General features: G+C 34.6%; 1 protein-coding gene across 1 annotated transcript in view; it reads right to left on the bottom strand.

Moving 5' to 3' along the window:
* Positions 1–21,282, bottom strand: part of DNAH7 (dynein axonemal heavy chain 7) — a 238,249-nt gene that overhangs the window by 63,141 nt on the left and 153,826 nt on the right. Inside the window, exons 47-48 of the mRNA XM_069469091.1 lie at positions 12,170–12,324; positions 4,278–4,468 (exon numbers count right to left, since the gene is read on the bottom strand). Of these exons, the coding sequence (XP_069325192.1) occupies positions 4,278–4,468; positions 12,170–12,324 (346 nt within the window). The remainder of the gene's footprint in view (positions 1–4,277; positions 4,469–12,169; positions 12,325–21,282) is intronic.

The following is a 21,282-nucleotide window of genomic DNA, read 5'->3' as shown; positions in this document are numbered from 1 at the left end:
GAAGCCATGACTATACTCAATATATATGCACCCAACCTAGGTGCACCTAGATTCATAAAGCAAACCCTACTAGATCTCAACCAAATGATAGATAACAATACTGTAATAGCTGGAGACTTTAACACCCCACTGACAGTACAGGACAGATCCTCTAAACAGAAAATAAACAAAGACATAATGGACCTCAATAGAATGCTAGAACAAATGGGCATGGCTGACATCTATAGGACATTCTACCCAAAGTCCACAGAATATACATTCTTCTCATCAGCTCACGGGACATTCTCTAAGATTGACCATGTCCTAGGACATAAATCATGTCTTCAAAAATTCAAAAAAATAGAAATTATACCATGCATCTTCTCAGATCACAGCGGAATAAAAGTAACAATGATCACAAACAGAAACCCTCACTCTTACTCAAAGTCATGGAAGCTAAATAACCTTCTCCTGAATAATTATTCTATAAAAGAAGAAATCAAGATGGAAATCAAAAATTTCTTTGAATTAAATGACAATGGAGATACAACTTATCAAAATCTATGGGATGCAGCTAAAGCAGTCCTGAGAGGAAAATTCATATCCATAAATGCCTATATCAAAAAGACAGAAAACATGCAAATAGACAACCTAACGAATAGACTCAAAGAACTGGAGAAAGAAGAACAGAACGATCCCAAACCCAGCAGAAGGCGAGAAATTACTAAGATCAAATCAGAACTAAATGAAAAGGACAACAAAGAAACTATAAGGGAAATTAATAAAACAAAAAGTTGGTTCTTTGAAAAGATAAACAAAATAGACACACCTCTGGCTAGACTAACCAAGAGCACAAAAGTAAAATCTCTAATAACCTCCATTAGGAACATGAAAGGAGAAATCACAACCGATGCTACAGAGATACAAGATATCATCTATGAATTCTACAAAAATCTTTATGCACACAAACTGGAGAACGTGGAGGAAATGGACAAATTTTTAGAAACACATAGTCTTCCCAGGCTCAACCAGGAAGAAATAGAGTACCTGAACAGACCAATATCAAGAACTGAAATCGAAACAGCAATAAAAAACCTTCCCAAAAAGAAAAGCCCTGGTCCAGATGGGTTCACACCTGAATTTTACCATACATACAAAGAAGAACTGGTGCCCATCCTACATAAACTATTCTCCAATATTGAGAAGGATGGAGTTCTCCCTAACACGTTCTACCAAGCCAATATAACATTAATACCAAAACCTGGAAAGGACACAACAAAAATAGAGAACTACAGACCAATTTCCCTCATGAATATAGATGCAAAAATTTTCAATAAAATACTAGCAAATCGAATCCAAGTACTTATCAAAAAAGTAATCCACCACGACCAAGTGGGCTTCATCCCCGAGATGCAGGGGTGGTTCAACATACGTAAATCTATAAATGTAATTCACCACATAAATAGAAGCAAAAACAAAAACCATATGATACTCTCATTAGATGCAGAAAAAGCATTTGACAAAATTCAACACCCTTTTATGATAAAAACGCTTAACAAAATAGGCATTGATGGAACCTACCTAAAAATGATACAAGCCATATATGACAAACCCACAGCCAACATCATACTGAATGGGGAAAAACTGAAAGCACTCCCACTTAGAACTGGAACCAGACAGGGCTGCCCATTGTCTCCATTACTTTTCAACATAGTATTGGAAGTCCTTGCGAGAGCTATCAGGCAAGAGAGCAGAATCAAGGGAGTCCAAATAGGGAAGGAAGAGATCAAACTCTCACTTTTTGCTGATGATATGATGTTATATCTGGAAAACCCCCAGGATTCAACCAAGAGACTCCTGGAATTGATTAACGAATACAGCAAAGTCTCAGGCTACAAAATTAATATACACAAATCAGAGGCATTTATATATGCCAATAACAGTCAATCGGAAAACCAAATTAAAGACTCAATACCCTTCAAAATAGCAACAAAGAAAATAAAATATCTAGGTATATATCTAACTAAAGAGGTAAAGGACCTCTATAAGGAAAACTATGAAACACTGAGAAAAGAAATAGCAGAACTGGCAAATAGATGGAAAAATATACCATGCTCGTGGATCGGAAGAATCAACATTGTTAAAATGTCTATACTACCCAAAGTGATCTACAGATTCAATGCAATCCCTATTAAATTACCAACATCATTCTTTACAGACATAGAGAAAATAATTATACACTTTGTATGGAATCAAAGAAGACCCCGTATAGCAAAAGCAATTTTAAGCAACAAAAACAAAATGGGAGGTATTAATTTGCCAGACCTCAAACTATACTACAAGGCTGTGGTTCTTAAAACAGCCTGGTATTGGCACAAGTGCAGGGACACAGACCAGTGGAACACAACAGAAAATCCAAATATAGAACCATCCTCATATAGTCACCTAATTTTTGACAAAGCGGGAAAGAATATACCCTGGGGACAAGAATCCCTATTCAACAAATGGTGCTGGGAGAATTGGTTAGCCACTTGTAGAAGACTGAAACAGGACCCACAGCTTTCACCTCTCACAAAAATCAAATCACGGTGGATAACAGACTTAAACCTTAGGCGTGATACAATCAGAATTCTAGAAGAAAATGTAGGAAAGACTCTTACAGACATTGGCCTAGGCAAAGAATTTATGAAGAAGACCCCCAAGGCAATCACAGCAGCAACAAAAATAAATGAATGGGACATGATTAAATTAAAAAGCTTCTGCACAGCCAAAGAAACAGTCCAGAGAATAAACAGACCACCTACAGAATGGGAAAAAATTTTTGCATACTACACATCAGATAAAGGACTGATAACAAGAATCTATTTAGAACTCAGGAAAATCAGCAAGAAAAAATCAAGCAACCCTATCAAAAAGTGGGCAAAGGACATGAATAGAAATTTTTCAAAAGAAGATATAAAAATGGCTAACAAACATATGAAAAAGTGTTCAACATCTCTAATCATCAGGGAAATGCAAATCAAAACCACAATGAGATATCACTTAACCCCAGTGAGAATGGCCTTTATCAAAAAAACCCAAAACAACACATGTTGGCGTGGATGTGGAGAGACAGGAACACTCATACACTGCTGGTGGGACTGCAAACTAGTGCAACCTCTGTGGAAAGCATTATGGAGGTATCTTAAACAGATTCAAGTAGACCTGCCATTTGACCCAGCAATCCCATTACTGGGCATATACCCAAAGGAAAAAAGGTCATTCTGTAACAAAGGCACGTGTACCCAAATGTTTATAGCAGCACAATTCACAATAGCAAAGATGTGGAAACAACCCAAATGCCCATCAATACATGATTGGATTAGTAAACTGTGGTATATGTATACCATGGAATACTACTCAGCTATAAGGAATGATGAAGATACAACATCTCTATGGTTCTCCTGGAGAGAGTTGGAACCCATTCTATTAAGTGAAGTATCCCAAGAATGGAAAAACAAGCATCACATGTACTCACCAGAAAATTGGTTTCCTTGATCATCACCTAAATACAAATCTGGAAACGACACCAATTGGACATCAGACTGAGGTGGGGGGTGGGGGAGGGGATGGGGGTATGCCTACACAATGAGTGCATTGCGCACCGTTTGGGGAGTGGTAACACTTGAAGGTGCTGACTCGGGAAAGGGGGGGTGGGGAAAAAATATGAAACTATTGTTTTTAACTTGCACTGTTCACTTAATAATTTATCATGAATATTTCCCATATTATTTCATATCATTGTACAAGAAATAATGTATACATTATGAGGACATACTGTATCTAACAAGATATACTGTTAGACTCTTTGATTTTGTAAAATTAAAAAAAAAAAAAAAGAACAGTGAATGAAAACAGTTATTTTAAGTAATTATATAAAATCAGATAGCAGCAACCTTAGCCTTGGAAAGAAGAATGGAGTTCTGTTTCTGAATTTCAATTTCAATAATTAGCATATTATCATTTATTACAAAGAAAGAATATGAATATGTCATCTATTTTTAACAATGAAAATCTAAGAATCATATCAGTTGTAGAAATTAGATTCTGATAGTCTTTTTTCACAGCATACTGAAAGCTCCTTTATGACTTACATGCACACACAAAAGCAACAGCTGGAAATTATTATAGCAATTTCAAGAAATACAAAAAAGGACAAAATCCATTTTTCTTAGGACGACTTCTTCTTAAGGCTCAGGAGCAAAATACAGTCACTTACTGTAAAATACGATAAAGAAACATTCATTTTAGATACTGACCTTCACTGATGTTTCAGGAAGATAATGAGGATTTCTTAGCTTGGTGGTAATATAGAAGCGGAAGTCAGGCGCATATTCAATTGTAGCGTCACCAAGACGGATACATGTACTTCCACCCTGCTTAAAGGTCTGTTTTAGTAGAAGAGGTTCCAAAATAGGATCTAGTTCTTCTCCAACATTTTCTAGCAACACTGGAGTAAAATCACAAAAAGATTCCATGTTATTTTTAATACTGACTGTAAACATTCAACTCTCGGAGTTCTTTCAACCTTCTAGATGGCTTGTGTTCCTAGTTATTATTTTTGGCTTCTACGTATAGGGAAATGATGCTGTAAAAATAGTTGCATTCTGTGGGAAGGGTGTAACTGGTAGGTCTACCTGGTCATCCTGCTTCTATACCACTGACCCATAGTCCTGCTGGCTGCCCCCTACCTGGCCTGGGATTCACTAGTGTCCAAGCATGATGGCAGTGAAGTCTATCCATCTGAGACACCAGAGAAAAAGAATTTCTAGTTATAGTTATTATAAATAATTACTTTCTTTTTAATTATAAAAAATAACATACTTATTATAGAACATCTGGAAATATAGGAAAACATAAAGAGGAAATTGGAAAACTAACCCTAATTGGATTTTCTTCAGCTCTTCCTCTCCCTCAACATTTTACATAACTGACTCATACCATATACAGACTGGTAGAAAAATGACACAACACTATATATGGTATGATAATTGTTAAATAAATTATTTTTTACTTCACTATTATTAATCTTTTTACACATACAGTTAAGACTAAACAATACATTGAATTTTGCATTGTAATTATTTTGCTTGACTTATAAATATTTCCCCATGTTATTAAAAGCTCTAATAAATATGCTTTTAATTACTGCATAATAGTCTATCATATTGTTCTCTCCTTTTTTTAACCAATGTTCTATTATTAGATATTTGTATTGTTTCCTGTTCTTAACATTATAAATAGCACTGTACAAAACTTTGCATTTCAGTATATTTTCTTCTGATAGCATTCTAGAAGGGGAAATCCCTCGGTCAAAGATCAGTGACATGGTTGAGGTTATTGATATCTTTGCTGCGTGTAAGTCTTACATTTTGGTGTTCAGGGTGCTGTCTTAGCCAAACTTGGATCATGGCATTTTGTAGGAGTCCCTGAATGGACAGTGTGTGCCATCTGGATGGGAAGGAAGGGGCTCAGGGCACTGGGAGGACAGGTATTTGGATCTCTATTGCAGTGAAAATGCAGACATAGTCTGCTCCTTCCCACAGGTTAGTCCTGGCTAAATGAATTTTTAATTGTCTTCTTGTTGATTTCTTCCACTGCTGAGATCTTAGCCAAAGTAAGTATGTCAGATGATTTTTAAACAAATTTTCATTTTCTGCTTGCATAAAATGATTATTTTTCATGGTTAAATAATATGAGTGCATCATAAAGTATTAAATACATTAATCTTCTATTGTTTAGGTTGCTTCCATTTTTTCAGTTATTAATAATGCTACAATAATGAACATCTTTTTGAAAATTCCTTTGTATTCATCTCTGATTAATCAGGCTGGAGTCTTAGAAGTGGAATTAATGGACAACAGTTATGAGCATTTTAAAAGCTATTTTTATTGTCACATGACTTGCCTGAAAAGCTATAGATATTTCAATGTTGCAACCAGCACTCATTTTTGTTGTTTGTTTTTAAACCTATTTTTTTTTTATTCTTAGGTTACAATTTTTTTTATTTCAGCATATTATGGGTGTATAAAAGTTTAGGTTAGGTATATTGCCCTTGCCCCCCACCCCCGAATCAGAGCTCCAAGCGTGTCCATCCCCTAGACAGTGCGCATCGCACTCATTATGTATGCGTACACCCATCCCTGCCCCTCCAACATCTGCCTGACACCTGATTAATGTTATTCCCAAATGTGTTCTTAGGTGATGATCAGTGAAACCAATTTGATGGTGAGTACATGTGGTGCTTATTTTTCCATTCTTGGGATACTTCACTTAGTAGAATGGGTTCCAGCTCTATCCAAGAAAATACAAGAGGTGCTATATCACCATTGTTTCTTATAGCTGAGTAGTACTCCGTGATATACATATACCACATTTTATTAATCCACTCATGTATTGATGGGCACTTTGGTTGTTTCCACATCTTTGAAATTGTGAATTGTGCTGCTTTTTAAACCTATTTTTACAAAGTACCCCTTTACTCACAAATGCTGGACACCATGCTGACATTGTGTTTTCTCATCACCCTCACAACTTTAAAAATACGGGCTATTTTTACCTCAGTTTTGCAGATGAATCAGAACAGGTAATTGAAGTAAATTTTTCAGTTACATCAACTAGTAAATAACAAAGCAGGGACTTAACTGAGGCAGTCTGGCTCCTTATAGTGTCCTCTTAAGCACCATGTGATACTATCAGCAATGAATAATATATCTGTGACCTACAATTTGATAGGTTAAAAATATTGTTAAAGGCTGGGCACGGTGGCTCACACCTGTAATCCTAGCACTCTGGGAGTCTGAGGCGGGAGGATCGCTCTAGGTCAGGAGTTTGAGATCAGTCTGAGCAAGAGCGAGATCCCGTCTCTACTAAAAACAGAAAGAAATGATCTGGACAGCTAAAAATATATATAGAAAAAAAAATTAGCCGGGCATGGTAGCACATGCCTGTAGTCCCAGCTACTTGGGAGGCTGAGGCAGAAGGATTGCTTGCGCCCAGGAGTTTGAGGTGGGTGTGAGCTAGGCTGATGCCATGGCACTCTAGCCCGGGTGACAGAGCAAGACTCTGTCTCAAAAAAAAAAAAAAAAAAAAAATTGTTAAAATTTGTATTTGGGGCAAGGTGTTCTACGTGCTTTTTGGCAAGATTTGATGCAGATTTGCTCCTCTACTCGTTCAGTCACTTAGAATGCAATGGACACACAGTACCCATGCTCACTCAACGGCATCTAGTGCCGCGCTGACTAGTACAGTGAAGTCATCAATGTTCACACATGCACATTCCAGTCCACTCTCCTTGGCTGCCAGGTTACAGTGATGTCATGCAAACTGTTCTCATTATATTAACAATGGCTAGAAACTTTCTGGACAGACCTCGTATCAATATATTAAGGTTTGTTCCAGCTCTTAGTCCAGTTAATTCCAAACTTACTCTTCTGAATTTTCATTGGCTCTTTACTTTCTTTTCTCCTAGGTTTGCTTTAGTATTATTTTGTAAACACTTATTTCTGAAAGAGTTGACATCATTACAAAATATAGTTTTTCTATCAGACAAAAAGAAATGTCCTAAGCAAGTCTTCTCTTGTTTTTCAGCAAAGTTTTGTCATTTTCCTCACTTTTTATTGTTAAAGTCACTCTAAGTTTTTTTATTTTGTTTTGTTTTCTATTCACTGGTTGTCTAGAATCACTTCCCACTTTATTTTGATTCTCATTTGTTATTAATTTAATATTCTTTTTGGAATATAGCTACTCTACTGAATTCTTTTATTCTAATACCTTTCAGAAGGTACTATTTGTCTAGATGAGGTATATTGTCTACTAATACGATAATTTTGCTTCCTCTTTCCAAATGTTATAGCACCCTCATGGTTTCTTGTTTTGTTTCATTGGAAAAAACATTCCTAATAATGTTAAACAATAATAGCGATATTAGATATCAATTTCTCATTTTCATTTTTACATGATCATATTTTTAAAATCTAATTTGCTAGACAGTTATGAACTGCAATTCTGTTTAAGAAATATTATAACATTTAAGTTTTGCTTAATTGCCTCAACATTTATCAATTTTAATTTTTTGCATAAAATCTGATATTTAACGTTGGCTAAAAATATTTTATTATAAAATTTCATCCCCTAATCACTCTAATTTTTCCTAGTTTGAAATGTAATTAAGAGTGTCTATGTTAATATATAAGTATCTTTTTTAGAAACTAAAGTATATACTATGAACCTTAAACATTACAAGCTTGATTCTTTTCCCCAAGAGTGAAAATTTATTGCCTCACTGGTAGAATTAAGTCTTGAGCCTGTCAGGAAAGATTTTTGTAGCACCTTGATTTAAAAAAAAATATTCTCAGTATTGACTACTATAAGCCTCACCGGGAAGTTAAAAGCATTTTAAACTTTAAAAGACAGAAAAAAAGAATAAAAACTTGCAGGTAGGTACATGAATTACCCAGAATGCTATCCTTAATTTAACTATTTTATTTTGACTCCTTATTTAACTTTTTATTATCTGAAAATATGCCTCATGTTAAAATTACAGGACCAAATTCAGGAGACAGACTTCTCTTCATATTTCTATCATCAAGTTTAACAATATGCTTGCTGGTTTATGTAAAACTTCATTCCTCATTTCCAAGTGCCAGCACATTATAGTATTTGCAAAAAGCTTGTGGGAAACCAAGACTGGGAATCCAAGCACACAGCTGCTAATGTCTTTGAGAAAGGCAGATCATCATCTCACTCAAAATGAACAGTTATCCTTAGCAACGGAAATATAAAGAGGATCAAATGTTCCTTTCAAATTTCATTTGCACTTAAGACCTTATATAATATCAGTATTTAAGTTATAAATTATCTACATTATCTTATGTGAGACTTCAAATTAATAGGAAAAAAATCTTCCGCACATTATGTTCCACACTGCAGCGTACTGTATTCAAAGTAGATTCAACAATTACTGAGCACCTATCAAGTGCCCTTAAGCAGCTTGTAGATGAGAAACAAACAGTTATATACATAAAATAAGGGCAATAGAAGAAATTCATTCAAGTTTCAGTGCTGGCACTTCATTGGAGGAATCAAGATATCACAGAAAAAGAAGTATTTGAACTGTATCTTAAAAGATGAAATTTAAAGGGATTCACCAGATGGAAGAGTGGACCTAAGCTAAGAGACTGAAACAACGTTGTGTTGTATAAGCACTGCCTGCTCCCAGGTGCCCTGCACTCTCATTTTCTAATCCTCATTTCACCTGTAATCTCCGTCTCCCCTTTAAACCAATGAACTCCATGAAAGCAGAGACCAAGTCTCTCTTGTTCTCTTGTTCATGCTGTGTTTTCAGTGCCTACCACAAGGCCATCGTATAAGGTAGTTACACAATAAATGTTTATTAGGTGAATGAATAGACAAACTAGTGAATGAAAGAAATATTAAACCAGAAGTAGCTTGTTATCCCTGATTTGTTGTTTACAAGGAGGAAAGTAAAGTGCGGGGAGATAAGAAAAGTAAGGAAGGCTCAGATATGATAGATTTTGCTGTTGATACAAAGGTTTTTTTTAAATATATTCAATGGCAAGTCATTAAAATATCTTCTATATAAATCAATTTCTTTGTCAGCAATATTTGTATAATTAATATCCTATGCAACCTTTTCAATTGGTATAGCTAATACAGATGTACCTTTATTTTCTAAAACATTGGCTTTTAAACTTTTTTAAAGCACCTTTTCAAAGAGGATCTTATCTTAAAATTCAATATAGAAAAGAAAAAGGAGATCCACTCTGGTTGAAGCAGAGGCAGGTAGGTAACGCAGGCAAAAGCCTCTGCCTTCTCGACCCAAGCTGCCTGTGAGGGACAATAGATCAAAAGCTACTGGTCCTGAACGGGCCAATATCTAAAGATAACTTCTTAAATGGAAGAGTCTTTAACCACATATGTTTTAAAACTGTAACAGTAACTGATTCTTTTACTTGATGGTTAAATATAAAAATAGCTATAAAATCTGCCATCTGTCTCTCTTTCTATTAAGAGATTAAAACTTCTCACTTCTCTCCAATGACTAATGTTAGAAGGCACTGTAAATAATCATTAGCCATTTAAAAAGCATTTTATTCCAAAAAGTAGGTTAAATCACCTGAAAGAAGGTCTTGCTTGTGTGATATAGTAAGTACTGGACGAAAGCAGACGACTTGGGAACTAGTTCTAGCATTCCCCTTAACTGGCCATACAACCTTGGTAAGCCATTTAATTAATGTCCTCTAATACCTCATTGACCTTCTCGATAAAATGAAGTGGTTGGAATTACTACTGGATTTCAAATTTTTATGGCCACATCTCAAAGTAAGAAATAGATTTTAAATCTTGACCTTGTAGACATACAAAGCTTGAAAAATTTCATGAAATACTTACCCTTAGATTATGCTGTGAAGCCTAATATGCTCTATTCTTTTGTATTGCATTTAATTAATAAAATGTTAGTTGTGACCTACTAAATTGAGTTTCTCTCTCACAATGTGACCCATAATTTGAAAAACACTAGACAGATAACGTCTGTGGCCCTTAAGTCCTCTAAAATTACAGAATTCTAACATCAAGATATGTGGCTAAGATTATAGACATCTCTAGAATGTCAAGCACATGATAGGTGCTCAATCATCATTTAATTGTCTTTTACTGTGTCAAGGAGAAATTATTTGAATACTTAAATTAAATTAATTATAATTACTTAAAGTATTTAGGGCACCAATTCCTTCCATAAATCTTCCCAAATTCCTTTGAATTCTTATCATACATCATCTGTGCTTTTCTTGTTATATTTTACTAAAAGATGATACACATAAACCATATAGTAAATGCTCAACAAAAATTAACATAAATTGATCATTTATCAGACATTGCTGTAAGTATTCAAAGTACAGTAACTCATTTCTTTCTCACACTATATGGTTAAAGTACAGATGGAGAAACTGAGTCTCAGGAAGGTCAGTGAACCAGTGAGTAACAGAGGCAGGTACTCTGAATCCAGAGGCAGTGCCTCTGCCCATCAAGTAACTACACTGGTCCCAATAAGGGTTAGTGATGGATATTCACTTTCTATTTCTATATATATATCACTGTAATATATATATATATATATATATATCACTGCATATATAATCCTGATATTAAAGAAGCAAAATACTTGATAGAGATCATGTTTCTCCCTTTTATGTAACTCCTATTATCACCGTACTATATGCTAAGAACATGTTTTAAATGAAAAATACGGTGTGGGTGTGTGCACATCTGTATGTCCATTATGTAAACACAAAATTTTGTAGGTAGACTTAGTCTTTTTTTCATTTCATGCTTACTCTAACAGAACTTAAAATTGTAATTAATGTCTGAGGATTAACTCATTATTAATATGCATAAATAAGATGTCTGTATATTTATTGTGAGTCTTCTATATTGTACTAGCTCTAATAGTAAGTGGGATTTGCTTGACTTGTCCTGGGTCTACCTACGTTGCAGTTTCATTAAGTGCTTACATTTATTTGGTCATGTGAATAGTCAAAATTTTATGGGTTACATGAATTTAAAACATGACTAATAACTCCAAATTTACTCAAATCACAAGGATTCTGTTTTTTCGTATTGACAAATGGGACATCTGCATAAGAGCTTTATTGAAAAATCTCTCTATCGTAAATGGCCAATAATAGCCAGGCATGAAAAGCTGTACTCTCTTCTCTGCCACGTTTGTAGGGTAAGTTGAGAGAAAAATAAACAGATAATTGAACTAATGTCAATTAATGTTAAAATACTATTGGCATATTAAGTTGCTCTTTTAATTGCAGAAATGGAGTTGTAATAAGAACTAAAGAATGACAAACAACAGACAAAAATTAAAACAGCTAAATTAGAGGAAGCATCACAAATGAATCTTGAGACAAAGAAAAACTCCTAACCTTCTGGGCAGTTTATAATCTTTAAAATTCTCACTCGATTAATTATCAATAAATAATAATAACAAATTAACAAAGTCACCATTTAAGATGAGTCTGACATGGATAGCCTTTTAAAATAGAAACAATCTACATAGTTTTGGGTTAACTGTGCCCTCTCCAGGCATTTCCATATGTATGTTTGTTTTTCAGCTACATACCAGGAGTACCAAACTGGATGCAATTTTCCAGAGTCCTGATATAGTCAGGATCACTAAATTTAATTACATTAAGACTGTTGGTTTTTTCCATGTTCTTGATCCATTTATTAGCCTGACCTTGAGGATCTATCATCAGAGGCCACCTTCTTGCATTCCTGAAAAGGAGAAGAAAGATGATGCTGATCAGGCTGTGATTTGTCTATATGCTATTTAATCATGTACACATCACTTTCTTAAAGTTTATCTCTCATGATGATATTTTACTTTTTAGCTTATTATAAGAAATTATATTCTTAAACCAGAGACATTTAGATTGAATGGGCTATCTGAATGGCAACTACAAAAGTCCTCCTGCAAAGGTAACACAAGTTCTTTAACTCTTTTTGGAAAATTACAATCTCTATATGTTAAATTGCACTTTTGAAAATATTTTCTGCTGTTGCTAATTATGTCACAATGACAACACAACCATCAAGAGGACTGGGTTGGAAATGAGGAAACTCCAGTTCTTCACTAGACTCTGTCATTAATTAATCATGTGACCTTAGGCAAGTCACTTCATTTTCTTCCTTAGTCTCTACCTGCTATCACAACAAAGAATGAGAAAAGATTGGAACATTGCATCTCTCTCTCTTAAATCTAGACCACTGAAGATATAATGGTCTAAAGAAAAGGTGAAAAACATAATTTTATATCATATAATCTTCACGACAGCCAAGGACACTTAAATGCTAACACAATTGTTGACCCAATCTTTGTTTCAAACACATATATATTTAGTGCCATGTATGTAATTCATTACATATTTGCCTAGTGATTGTGAGCTTCTTGGGGACAGGAATATACAGGAATCTCTGAAGGTCAGAGTTTTTGCACTATGGAAGAGCTCATACTTATTGCTTTATTCTTGCTACATCACCCCTTTTATGATAAGAACAAGAGCAGCACCCCGTGAGGAACCCAGTTTATTTTCCATCGTGTGGTGGAGTCACAGAAAATTATCCAGTATCTGCCATCATCGTATGATATCCAACCACATAGCTTTCTGCCTTGTGTGAAATGTAATCAGGAATAAGATTACTATTCTTTTTCTTTCTCTTAGAAGTTTCAGTAAACACAAACCATAGTCGTGGGCAATTTTCTAAAGATAGTGTCATGCCCTGCAAAAGAGAGCAGGGCAAATTCACACAGAGCGTCACAAGAGCAGGAGGAGAAAATACAAGGTGACTGAAGCAAAAAAAAATCCCTCCAAAATGCAAAAAAAAAAAGGGGGGGGTGGAGAAGGGACAGGATAATATATTAACTTTATTCTCATTATAACATGAATTTAGAATGTCACAATTTGTTCCCCAAAATAAAAGTAATCATATTCTTTTAGTAGTTATCAGTTAGAACCTGATACAAAACATGTAGCTTAAATTGTAAAGAAAATAGTCTTGTCCTCCAATATCAGCATTATATCATATGTTAGTCTACTTGGGCTGCCATAACAAAGTACCACAGACCAGGTGGCTCAAGCAACAGCAATCTATTTTCTCGCAGTTCTGGAGCCTGAAAGTCCAAGACTAAGCTGTCAGTAGGTTTGCTTTCTCCAGAGGCCTGTCTCCTTTGCTTGCAGACAGCTGCCTTCTTGTTGTGTCCTTATATGACCTTTTCTCCATGCAACAGCTCCTGGTACCTCTCCCTCTTATAAGGACACTGGTCCTTACTGGATTGGGGCCCCACCCTTATGACCTCATTTAACCTAGTTACCTCCTTAAAGGACCTGTCTCTAAATAGTCACACTGTAATTCAACATATGAATTTGTGGGGGGAGACTGGGGACACAATTCAGTCTGTATCATTAATTATGTGTAGAAAGAAAAGAGATCAAAAGATCAATGTAATATCTTAGATGCAATCAACTAATGAAAAGAGAAGCCTATGCCTAAGAAACTAAAAGGAGAAGGGAAATTAGAAATAAAAAATTATAAATATATAAAAGTTTTTACTCTGTCACATTTTGGAAATATTTGTAAGTTTGGAGGATTATGTGTGAATGTCAAGCAGCACTTATGCTTCCCTAAAGAAATTAAATAACTCACTCTTCTTTCTATTGCTTCCTCATTTTTTTTTTAGCCATAATACCCACGTTCATGCTGTTTCTTTGTCCAAGATGCGCTTCTTCCCCATCTTTTCATGTTCAAGTCCTACTCATGTTTCAAGGGCTCAAAAGCTATGTAGTCCACAAAGCCTTTCTTGGTCTCTTCTCTGACCTTCTTTAGCAATGCCTCCATATTACATTTATGGTACTTTCATATAATGATAATATTCTATTATGGTAAATTCTATAATTCCTTAGCTGCATCACACATCTAAATTATATATTCCTCTGATGGAAGGGTCCATGCTAATTCTCTATTCTTGTTTTTCTAGATCACATAAAGTTTGCATTCTATAATCTACTGTTGTGGAAATGGCAAAAAATATCTGGCAAACACCATACAAGTTAAATCATTCTAAAAACTGAAATTCTCTAAGAGGTTATCCCCGCATAGAAAATATTAATACTTGTCCAATGAATAGCACTTCAAAATCAGAGGAAAGGACTTCTTATGCTGATCAAGGCTAAGCCTATTATAGGATATCTCTTCCACTGATTATACCTAAAAATCTTGGACAAAAATATAAAAAGCAACTGCTTGAAGATTCTAAAAAGTAAATAATAACAAGTGCATGGGAGAAAAGTTAAAACTTGAAGAATGACCTTCAAGGGATAGTGAGATTTCTGTGGTTTTCTTTCTTTCTTTTTATCTTCTGGTTTAATGGGGGAACTGTGAAGCAGGCACAGACAGCAAAAACTCAAACTTAAGAACTGAGAAAATGACCATACCTGAGCCAGAGAGTGTGGGGCTAAGTCCATGTTTTCATTTTGTTTTTTGTTTTTTCTCTCTTTTTCCTTCTGCCTCTACCCCCAGGTTAACCCCACCCACAGAACTGTATTCCTATGGTGGAAGCAGCAGTGGTGCAGTTACCTAAAACACTAACCAAAAACCCATCTCTCTGGATAGAAGGACTAGGAAAAGAAGCCTCTGTTGTGCACAGAATGTAAGGAGAATCCAAGTATTTTTCTCTCTTTTCTCTTGCCACTTTGCTCCAAGTGTTGGCATGAAATTGTGTAATAGCATGGGGATATAAAACTCTGAGAGAACTCCATCATTTTGGCCAGAAAAAATATAGGCAAAGGTGCATATGTAATACGGAAAGTGTAGGGGAAATCCTGATGAGGAAAGACCTGAAGACAGGACTCCCTAGTTCTCTGAATGAACAGATACAAGCTCTGGGCTCCCTACCCAAATTAGGCTTTGAACAATGACACAAATCCAAGTCCCAGACTAACCCCTGAGTAATGCATGCTGAGGAACAGATCCAGACAGCATAGCAAAGGCTTTCAAATCTGAACTGGCAATGAAACATCACCCACAGATGGAAAGACAGAAATTGTGGTCAAAACTGAATTGAGTCATTTAACTGCTAAAGCAAAAGTCAACCTTATCCAGAGGATTTTAACAGGATCCCAGAATCTCATATTCAAAATTTGCAGAATAAAATCCAAATTTACTTTATATTTAAAGAATAGAATGTGGCTAATTCTCAAAGAATAAAGATGTTGAGATTATCAGAAAAAATCTTTAAAGCAGATGTTATAACCATCCTCCATGAGATAAAGGTAACCATTTTTGAAATAAATCTTGAAATGGAGAGATGTTCTCAGCCAAAAAAAAAAAAAAAGAGGGGGGATAAAAAGAATTTTAGAACTGAAAAATGCAATATCTGAAATAAAAATTCCACTGTATGGGCTCAATAGCAAAAAGGAGATGAAAGAGGAAAAAGTCAGTGAACCCAAAGGCAGATGAATATAAATGGTCCAATTTGTACAGCAAACGGGAAAAAAGATTGGGAAAAAAATGAACAGAGCCTCAGAGACCTGTGGAATAATAAATATTAAAATGTCTTAACTTTCCTGTCATCAGGGTGTCAGAAGGCAAGGAGAAAGAGATTGATGTATAAAACATATTTGAAAAAATAATGGCTAAAACTTTCCCAAATGCAGTAAAACACAGAAAACTCAGCAACGTTTAAAAAGAAGAAACTCAAAAAAACCCACACCCAGATACATCATACTAAAACTGCTGGGCTGGATGGGGTGGCTCACACCTGTAATCCTAGCACTTTGGGAGACCGAAGCCAGAGGATCGCTTGAGCCCAGGGGTTTGAGACCAGTGTGGGCATTAGCGAGACCTCTATAAAAAATCATAAAAACAACTTAGCCAGGCATGGTGGCATGTGATTATGGTCCCAGCTACTCAGGAGGCTGAAGAAGGAGGATTGCTTGAGCCCAGGAGTTTGAGGTTGCAGTGAGCTTTGATGATACCACTGCACTCTACCCCAGGTAACAGTGCGAGACCCTGTCTCCAAAACAAACAACAGACAAACAAAAAAACTTCTAAAAATCAAAGATTTAAAAAAATAATTTTGAGAGCAGCCAGAGAAAAATGACAGATTATTTACAAATGACAGTTATTCAAAAGGCTGAAGATTTTTCGTCAGAAATCACGAAGCCAGAAGAACATTTTTAAAGTGCTAAAAGAAAAGAACTATCAAGCCAGACATCTATATCAATCAAAAATATCCTCAGGAATAAAAGTAACATAAAGAAATTCTCAGATGAAGGAAACTAAGAAAATTTGCCAACAGGCCTGCTCTAAACAAATGCTAAAATTCTGCAGCCTGAAGGGAACTGATACCACAAAGAAACTTGAAATTTTAGAAATAAAGAAAGAATAATGAAATGGTAAGTATTATGGTAAATATAATAGATTATTTCTCTCCTCTCTGATATATGTGTAAACATTGAGACAAAAATATTAACATTGTGAAGAGGGGGCAGTTTCAATGTTTGCTGTATTGGTCAGAGAAACAGAGCCAGTAGGGTACATATATATCTAATTGAAGCAGTAAAATTACATACATATATTTTATTATGAAGAATTGGCTCACACGATTATGAAGGCTGAGAAATCACGATCTATTGTCTGCAAGCTGGAGACCCAGGGAAACTGGTGGTGTAATTCAGTCCCAGTCCAGAGGCCCGAGAACCAGGGAGCCGATGGTGTAAATCTCAGTCCGAGTGCTGGAAAGAAGATGAGACGGCCCAGCTCAAGCAGGCAGGAAGGAACTAAAAGGAATATGTTTCCACTTCCTCCAGCTTTTGTTTTATTCAGCCTATCAACAAACAGGATGATGCTCACCCACACTGGGAAGGCCAATCTACTTCACTGAATCCACCAATTCAATGCTAATCTCATCTAGAAACACTCTCATGGACACACCCAGAAATAATGCTTATTCTGGACATCCCATGGCCAGACAAGTTGACACGTAAAAATTAACCATCACATATGCACACATAATACATATGACAACTTTAACATAATCAGGGAAGGGTAAAGGGACCCATATGGTTGCAAGGCTTCTACATTTTCATTGAAGTGGTAAAATAGTAACTCTAAGTAGATTGTGAAAATTTGTACTTAAAAATGTATAGTGAAAAGCCAACAGATAAATGAAAATGGAATACTAAAAATAGACGATTATCCAAATAATCCAAAAGAATGAGAAATAGTGAATAGAAGAACAAAAAATCAGATGAGAAAACAAAAACAATAAAATTATAGATCTAAAATCAACCATATCAATAACTACATCAAGTGTAAATTGTCTAAACACACTAATCAAAGGAGAGAGTTTGTCAGATTAGATAAAAATACAAGATCCAACTATATACTTACTGTCCACAAAATACCCACTTTAAATATAGTAGTATAGTTGTATTAAAAGTAAAATGATGGTAATGGATATATTATGCAAGTACTAGGCAAAAGAAAGCTGGACTGTCTGTAGTAATATCAGAAAAAGTAGACTTCAGAGCAAGAAAAATTATCAGGGATAAAGGGGGACATTACATAACGATAAAAGGGTCAATTCATCAAGAAGACATGTAATGGTCTTAAATGTGTATGCCTCTAACAATAGAACTCCAAAATAAATGAAGCTAAAACTGACAGAACTGAAGAGAAAACAAATAGAAAAATAGCAAGGATATCGAGACATGAACAACATTACCAAGCAACTCAACCTAACTAACATTTAAAAAGTCCTTCACCTAATAATAGCAGAATATATACTTTCTCGAGCACGCATGGAACATTCACAAGTATAGATCATATTTATGCCATAAAATAAACCTTAAAAATTTCAAAAGCAATTGGAATCATACAATGTATGTATGTTCTCTGAACATAACTGAAATAAATTAGAAATTAAAAAATAATAACAGAAAGATACTCCAAATATTTGGAAATTAAACAATATATTTCTAAATAACCCATGGACCTATGAGGAAGTCTCAAGAAAAATTAGAAAATATTTTAAAAGAAATGAAAATTAAAATAAAATATATCAAAATTGGTGCTATGTAGCTAAAACAATATTTAGTGGGAAATTTATCGCATTAAATCTATAGATTAAAAAAAATCTAAAATCAATAAGCTAAGCTTGCTTCTTAAGAAACAAGAGAAAGAAAAGCAATTTATACCTAAAGCAAGCAGAAGAAAAGAAATAATAAATATCAGAGTAAAAATCAGTAATATTGAAAACAAAAAAAAAGAATGGAGAAAAACAATGCAACCAAAGGCTTGTTCCTAGATAGGATCAGCAAAATTTATCAAACTCTAGCCAGACCGACCAACTACAAAGAAAGAAGACACAAATTACCAACATCAGGAATGACGGAAGAGATTATCATTACAGGCCCTATAGACATTAAAAGGATGATAACGGAATACTTACAAACAACTCTATGCCCATAATTGGATAACTTAGATAAGACTGACCTATTTCTTGAAAGATAGAAACTAACAAAACTCACATAAGAATAAATAGATAACCTGAATAGACCTATTACTATTTTAAAAATCAAATTCATAGATAAAACCTTTCAACAACAAAAAAAATCCTGGCACAGATAATTTCTTTGGTCATTTCTACCAAACATTTAAGAGAGAAATATTTCTAATTCTGCATAATCTCTTCCAGAAAACAAGAAATAAGTCTTTCCAATTCCTTTTATGAGGCTAGCATTACTCTGCTACCAAAACCATACAGACATTACAACAAAAGGAAGCACAGATCATGAACTTAAATGCAAAAATCTTCAACAAAACATTAGCAAATTGAATCCATAAATATATAAATAGTGAATAGATCATGACCAGGTGGAATTTGTTCTGGGAATGCAAGGCTGGCTCAATATTCAAATATCAGTCAGTATAATTCATCATATTAACAGAATAAACATAAAAAACTATAAAATCAACTCAACAGATGCAGAAAAAGCATCTGATAAAATTTAACATCCATTACTGCTAAAACCCTCAGCAAGGCAGGAATCAAAGGCAATGTCCTTCACATGGTAAAAAAGATGTACAAAAAACCTACAACTAATATCACACATGATAATAAAGGACTCTTTCCTTTATGTTTGGGTAAAAGGCAATAATGTCTGATTCATCACCCTTGTTCAACATTATACTGGAAGTCCTTGTCAGTATTATAAGCCATGAAATAGAAATAAAAGACATATAGATTAGAAAGTAAAAAATTAAATTGTCACTAATTGCAGACAGCATGATTGTCTATATAGAATATCCCAATGAATTTACATAAAAGGTCCTAGAACTAAAAATGAGTTTATCAAAGTTGCAAGGTAGAAAGTCAATATTCAAAAATCAATTGTTTTCCTATCACTAGCAATGAACAATTGAATGAAATCTTTTAAGTACCATTTATAATAGTACACAAAAATAAAAAAATACCGAGTATAGATCTAACACCAAAACACTGATGAAAGAAATCAAAGGTGGCCTAAATAAACAGAAAAGTATACTGTGTTCATGGACTAGAAGTCTTATTAAGTTGTCAATTCTTCCTAAATTGATCTGTAGATTCCATGCAGTCCCAGTCAAAATCCCAGGAAGATCTTTTGCAGATATTTAAAAAATGATTCTAAAACTTATATTGGGAGGTAACAACTAGACCAATCAATTTTAAAAAAGAACAAATATAAAGCTTCAATAATCAAGGCAATATTTGGTACTTATATCACGATAGACAAAAAGGTCAATGGAGCAGAATAGAGAATTCTGCAACAGACCCTCCTGCATATGGACAACTGATTTTCAACAAAGATGCATAGGCACTTTGATAGAAAAAGGACAATATTTTCAACAAATTGTGCTAGAACAATTGGATATCCTCCCCCGTCCCCAATCTGTGTATGTGTGGGTGTATATGTGTGTAGCTACACACAAACAGATGTTCTATACCCAGTTAATAACTGTATTAAACTTATTTTTCCCCCAAACAGTCTCAATGTAACTTCTTTTTTATTCAAAGGCAGTACAATGTTTGTGACTTCAGCTTATATTTATTTTTAAAGATTAAGGCTTCCTTGAAAAACAGATTAATACAATTTCAAAGGAGATATTTTTCAATATAGATAGAAAATACTAGTTTTTAAATACACACACACACACACACACACACACACCCCAACAATTATTGTGGAAAGCTATATGCAACAAATATTGGTTTAAATAGCTTCACTCTTTAGATGAATATAAATCCTGAATTCAAAATGAACAAGCACTGTATTTACTTGCTTGCTACTTCTCCACCATTATTCTGCATTTTTTTTAACCAGAAAATGTTTTTCTCCACACAATCTTCCTCATACTTACTTTCTCCATCAAACATTCTTGAATCCACAAATGCTTTAAAACCAGTGGTTCCCAAATGGAAACTGATTTTTTATAGCACTCAGTGTTCCAAGTTTTGACAGTGTTTGTCTAGGGAGGATTGTTGTTTAGAGCACTTTTGGGTTTTTGAAAAATACAGACTTCTAACAGTGATAATACATGTTCACAGCAGTCTGCATGGAAAGACATGCAATTTGAATATATAGCAGTAGTACATTTCAGAGTTTTGATATTTTCCTCTTTATGCACACACAT

The sequence above is a fragment of the Eulemur rufifrons genome, chromosome 1 (assembly GCF_041146395.1).
Source record: "Eulemur rufifrons isolate Redbay chromosome 1, OSU_ERuf_1, whole genome shotgun sequence".
Lineage (NCBI taxonomy): Eukaryota > Metazoa > Chordata > Mammalia > Primates > Lemuridae > Eulemur > Eulemur rufifrons.
This window is presented reverse-complemented; position numbering and strand designations above follow the sequence as displayed.